The sequence below is a fragment of the Montipora capricornis genome, chromosome 10 (assembly GCF_036669925.1).
Source record: "Montipora capricornis isolate CH-2021 chromosome 10, ASM3666992v2, whole genome shotgun sequence".
Lineage (NCBI taxonomy): Eukaryota > Metazoa > Cnidaria > Anthozoa > Scleractinia > Acroporidae > Montipora > Montipora capricornis.
This window is the reverse complement of record NC_090892.1, coordinates 23217577-23223752: the sequence shown is the minus strand read 5'-3', so window position 1 is coordinate 23223752 and position 6176 is coordinate 23217577. Positions and strand designations below refer to the sequence as shown.

Here is a 6176-nt window from a genome sequence, read left to right as displayed (position 1 = left end):
ATGAAATCAGACCTCTCTAAGCTACTGTGAACTGAGAAACAAGGTTTGCAAATTCTCAAGAAACAGTTTCCATTCTTTTCAGCATCACCTTTAAGAAATTAGAATCAGATTTACATGGCTTTGTTTGATGGAATGTTCCGCATCATTTTCATTACCGGTCTTTTAAGCTAACAAAAAAATTCAGTGTGGTCACTTATGCTAATTGTGCTTATTATTGACCAACTAAAAGTTGAAGGTGCATGTAGAGCATACGGCCTTGTTTTCAGGGTTCTCTCCTTGCTAGTTTATTGGAAAATACTATTTCAAAGAATCAAGTCATTTGAAACACCTTCATCTTATTATCAGATACCACCTGAGGTAAAACTGAAAAATCTGAAAACCTTGTTCATTGCATTTCCTTAAGGCAATCTACACATTCACAGCTAGATGCACAATAGGAACAACAAAGGTGACCTACAGTTCTGAAATCTACCTCACTTCTGTCCAAACACTTCAATAGAAACTTCCTCAGACAGGCATTTTCCAGTTGGCAGAAAGCCTTAATGTCCTTGCTCATGCCTTCCCGGTTGTTCGCTATATCACGATTGTTGTAATAAAGGATAGCAGTTGAGAAATGGCCATCCCGTCGTGCCCGTCGTGCCCGTCGTGCCCGTCCTGTTTCTTGAAAGTATTCCCTTATTGTGCGCGGTGGTCCTACATGGATGACATGTTGTATTGATGGAATATTGACTCCCATCCCCATGGCGACAGTAGGGAAGATAATTCTCACTTTGGATTCAGGTGAGGCTAGTTCATTGAGGATTTGATCCCTCATAGCATTTGTCTGGGGTGAATGGTATTGTGCAAAAAGTCTATTTTCTGGCAATGGCTCAGCACCTGTAGGGTAGTATTGCTCATTACCCAGCTGCATTTCAAAGTATTTATAGGCAAACCCACATCGTTTCAAAGGTAGATACACTATAGTTAAAGGATACGGGGCTTTGCTTTGCTTTAAATCATTTGCCATAGGCTTTAGAAGATCTTCATAGAAGTCAACATCATCACCCTTGCGGAATGCTTTTTTATACATAATGTTAAGCCTGTGTTAAGCAAATTGTCATATTAAGTTAATAAAGTTAGAAGTGATACGACGTATGACTTATTATTCTAGGTCAGTGTATTGATGATTGAGGAAAAATATTGATGTGTTTCTTGGTATTTTTTTGCAGGAAGTAAATTAAAAATCGAAAAATGTATGAAAGTTGATAAAGGAGAACGACTGTTAAGTCTTACAACAGGGCACGTGGGTTTGTGTCAGCCTTCAAGTCAAAATGAGCATATTTGGCCATTACATAAGGTGCAATAAATTGAAACTTCCAATGGTAACAGTTGAAAAGGGCATACATGTAAGCAATTAATAGTTGATCATAGTACAAAAATGAATGATTTCCATACTGTATTAAACTCATTCATTCCCTTATCTTTAATCTTTTAACTGCAACTAGCAATACTAATCCTTTCCTGATAAACATACCAACAAAGCCATTGACAAGTCTCTCAAAAATATGGGAATACCCGTGGAAGAACGAAAATTTTTGCATGCTTGGCCACTCACCATTCTAAAATATAGTGTGCTTCATCGATGATTACTGCTTTAACAGCGCGTTGATACGGTGGGCTTTGGAAAAGCTCCATTCCACCCTTGCACGACACAAAAGCTTCGGGAATCATGAGTTTAGTTTACGTCACTAGCATCCAACTCCAAATCACTCGAACCGCTTTTCCTCTTTGCATTCAAAAACGTCACGTTGACATTTCCTTCGCTGCTCCTTCTCATCTGATGTTTAATAAGGGCATTCAATGGCGATACAACAGAAGGAGATGAAAAATCAACGATTTACCGTATCCCGTCGGTAAAACGGCCACAACATCTCTGCCCCGAATATATCGCTTCCAAGCATTGGACTTGTTTAGGTTTTAAATTGATGTTACTATAGCTACTTCGAGATATATCGACTCGAAGGCTGTCATAAAACATGGCGACGATTGAGACCAAAGAACAGCGATGGCAGCAGCCTCTATTTGAAGATAACAAAGAAAAACATGCAAAAATCGAGCAAAAAAACGACTCGTCCCTGAGGAAATTTTTTGCTCTGAAGACACGTGACCAGCCCAAACCAGGGTTTCTCTTTCTCTCGCTCCAGGGGAAGAGTAGGAGAGAACCGTGGGAATGAGGTTGCAGTTGTTGCTGCTTAACGAAGTACTCTTCCTCTGGGTCCTGACAGAAGCGCTCTGTCAGGACAAACTCCATACCCTCCTCTAGCAAGAACCTAACCACCTCAATGGCTGAATGGACTGTGACATTAAATCTCTCGTAGGTCTGCCAGGGAGGGAACATCTTAGCTCGTGCATTCTGGGTAAAGTTCCCTAATCTGTTCTCAGTGTCTCAAGTATTGAAGGAATTCCTCCAAGAACTGAAACCTGTAACAAATGTTTAATAATTAATATGCAAACTTTGTGGATATATCACCATCAAGTAAATTAAGTAGTCAGTTTTTGTTTAGATTGAAATGAAATTTTATTAATATACTTAAAGCAATATACAACCACAAATTTTATTATCTCTAAACCTGTCAACAAATAGAGAGCATTGATAATATGTTGGAAATGGCTTTCTTTTAACGTAAAATTCTATTGTCAAAAAAAATATGAAGTATTTTATGATAACTGCAGAAATTCGTGCGTGCTCATTGGCTAATTTTCATTGTCAATAAGCGGACAGACACATGAAATTATAATTCATGCGAGAGCGGAACATTTGTTACTGTAAAAAAACAAATTTATGTCCGTTTTTCATGTGTGTATCCATGCTATGGCCTCGAGGATCCACAGCTACCTAGACAGTCTATGTTATGATGAAATTCATGGTCAATAACAGGACAGACGCATGAACAACCTACGTCAATTAGTTAAATATACATGTACATTAGAAAGCCCCATTGAGTTGGCTTGTTGACTATTATCCAAATCTAGTGAAAAAAAAAACATACCTTCTGTCATCAGGAGAGGTGTAAGGAGCAAGGAATGGCTTGCACTTCATCACATTCAGTCTGACTTCTGACATTGAGGCAGTCGAAGAAGCCATCCACCATCTCGCAGAATTTGGCTGTGGCAGAAGCCTCTGGTGGACCAAATGCCTTAGCACACTTGCCACAGAAGCACTCAGCACCTGGGCTACTGTTTGTTTTGGTTTTGTGGTTTTGTGGTTACTAGTCATGCGTGACTGACTCCCGAATATGTTTGAATTTTTTAACACATGCCCAACACGAAATGTTGACCCAACTGGTAGAGTCTACTTTTCTCTTCCCAACTTATCTAGGAAGATCGAAAGAGACCCTGCTTGTAGGGTAAAACTCCTGGTACGCTCGCAGAACGCTATGAACGACTTGTAACAGCTTCTACGCAATTCTGGCTCTACATCTCTCACAACCGCTCTTGCTGCACGTGGTTCTGGTGGCTTGCTGTTGTGACTCCTACGAGGCATGTTGACTGTTGGTAAAGCCCTGAATCGCAGTTTCTTTGTCATTTTTGCAGAGTGAGCTAAAAAGACGCGTAAAAATGGAATGATTACTAAATAAGCAAGAAATATTAATGCTACAGCTCGAAGCAACAACTAGGATTTGGAAACAACGAACGAACGAACTGAGCAACACGACTTGTGCTATTGTGGTTTCTTGTTGTCAAAGTGTGAAAACGTATCTGTACAGTGTTTGGCAGAAAAGCGATACTTACATATTTCAATATCCTTGGGTTTGAAGTGTTTCTCTCAAGCGTGCACTCTGTCGTTTTTTATCTGCTCCCTGAAATCCTGGTCGATTTTGCTTGCTTTCGTTTCTTCTCTGAGCCAGTTGTTGCGCCATTTTTGATGAGCCTCGTCTTTCTCGACAGGCAGCTTAAAAATTCCTATTCCCTTCGATTGTCTGCACGATGAGCAGTTGACCCCTGGCATCACTTATGAATCCTCTTCACATAATATGTTAGTTACATTATTTCTAGATCATCTGTAAATAAAGAATAAACTCATGCAAACTCGGAGCAAAGCTACCCATGCCTCGCCATCTTGATATCATGTGGACCTTTGCGGTCATGTGGCATGCCGTAAGCCAAAACAAAGAGTTTGTCCTTTGAAGTCCATCGGCTTTCATAACCAGTCTCCCTCTTTTAACTCTGGTTTGACTAACACGGTTATGTTTCAAGGTTGAAGGCCCTTGATGAGACGTACTTGTAGGTTTCATGGCTGAAGATGCTCTAGTAGTTGCTGTGGGACTCGTTGTTGAAAGTGGTTGAGAAGTACACATACTTGTAGGTGTAGCGCTCGCAGTGCCTGACGGATTTCGAGGTTGATACGAAAGTAACTGTAGGTGGGACTATTTTATAGGTCGCCAGATATCAGCAGATATGCAATGTAATCGCAGAAAACGAAAGTAGAAAGTTATCGGCAATTTATTGCATCAAGGTGCAAACGATTGTGAAATATCAGTCCCGCTCTAGCCAAAGGTTGAATGTAGATCGAAAGGAAATAAAACGTGTCTACGCCACGAGAAATAACACCAAAAAACAAATAACATGCTGACATATCTCTTTATATGCGCGTCGCGATGTCAAAGGTTCAAATTACTGACCAATCAAAATAAGTAATCAAAACAAGACCCTAACATGGCTCCCCTGAAATTAGCTTATTTCACTAATTACCCTATTAATTACACAACTAAACGTTCGTAAATCAAGTTATCATTCCATTTTGACAAAACAGAAATGTTTATCTTGGGGAACTCGGTTATGGCTCCAGCACAGGACCAAAGTATTATGAACATTAACGTTAAGAGAGCTGTGAAAATATTAGGGGTGTATTTTACTTATGACAGCCGTTTGAGACACAAACTAAATTTTAAGGAAATAATAGATGCTGTCAAAACAAAACTTCAACTTTGGAAGTGGAGAAATCTGACAATAATTGGAAGAATTCAGATCGTTAAAACTTTTGTAATTCCACTGATAATGTACCGTGCTGGATCAATTTGTATAGATAAGGAGGTGGTAACTGAGGCTAATAGGATTATATTTGACTTTATCTGGAAAGGGAAAGACAAAGTAAAACGAGCTTCCTTAGTTGGTGACATAAAAGATGGGGGCCTGAAGGCCCCGCATTTAGAATCGATAATTAAGACTCATAGAATAATGCTTTGCCAGAGACTCGCGGATGAAGAACCTTGTAATTGGAAAACTATTTTATTTCACTATTTGAAACAGGTCGGGGGGAAGTTCATCCTCTGTTGCAACTTTGACATAAAAAAGCTACCGATAAACCTCCCAATGTATTACAGGGAATGTTTTGAGTGTTTTTCGCATTGCTCCGCAGCCACCGATAACAATGTACTTGAGCTTTCGCACGAACAAATTTCCAACACTGTTCTTTGGAACAATAAATTTATATGTATTAATAATAAATCAGTCTTCAATCAAAGCTTGGTTAGTAAAGGAATAATCAAAATAGGCGATTTAGTAACAGAGAAAAACCAATTTATTTCTCAATGTAATCAAAGCCGGGTGAATCTTTCTCCAAAAGATATTTTTGATTTGATGTCCTTAGTTGATGCAATCCCTGCACCGTGGCGACAGTCGCTGAAAATAAATGGATACTTGAACAAGAGTCCTTTTGTTATTCAGGACCAAATTCAACTTGTGCTCAATAACCAGGAGGTCTCGATCACTGAGGCGACCTTTAAGAAGGTTTATAGGGAGTTGGTCTCTGGTTTTGTTACTCCACCGACAGCTCATTCAAAGTTTAATGAAAGCTTTAATGGTGTTTGTTTGGACTGGAACGAAATTCATAGTTTGCCCTTTCTAGTCGCTTTAGACACAAAGTCACGAGAATTTCAATATAAAATTTTAAATAGGTATTTAGTGACAAATACGTTTTTGAAAAAAATTGGCAAAATAGACTCCTCATTGTGCACCTTTTGTGGTATGTTGGACGAATCCCTGGAACATCTTTTTGTGACTTGCCATTTTACTACATTGCTGTGGAAAGAACTCATAGCTTGGTGTAGTGGAAGACAAATTAAAGTTGAATCACTATCTGCAGCAAATATAATTTTTGGTGACTGGCAAAGGAAAGATTGCTTCCTCTTATTAAA

The 6176-nt window shown here is 39.1% G+C and overlaps 1 protein-coding gene across 1 annotated transcript; it reads right to left on the bottom strand.

Moving 5' to 3' along the window:
• Nucleotides 1-385: 385 nt before the first annotated feature.
• LOC138020437 (recQ-like DNA helicase Blm) lies at nucleotides 386-3124 on the bottom strand. Its single transcript, XM_068867423.1, has 2 exons — nucleotides 3030-3124; nucleotides 386-1079 (listed from the first exon to the last, which is right to left on the bottom strand). Exons 1-2 carry the CDS (start codon nucleotides 3122-3124, stop codon nucleotides 386-388), a joined length of 789 nt encoding a protein of 262 aa, XP_068723524.1.
• Nucleotides 3125-6176: the final 3052 nt, after the last annotated feature.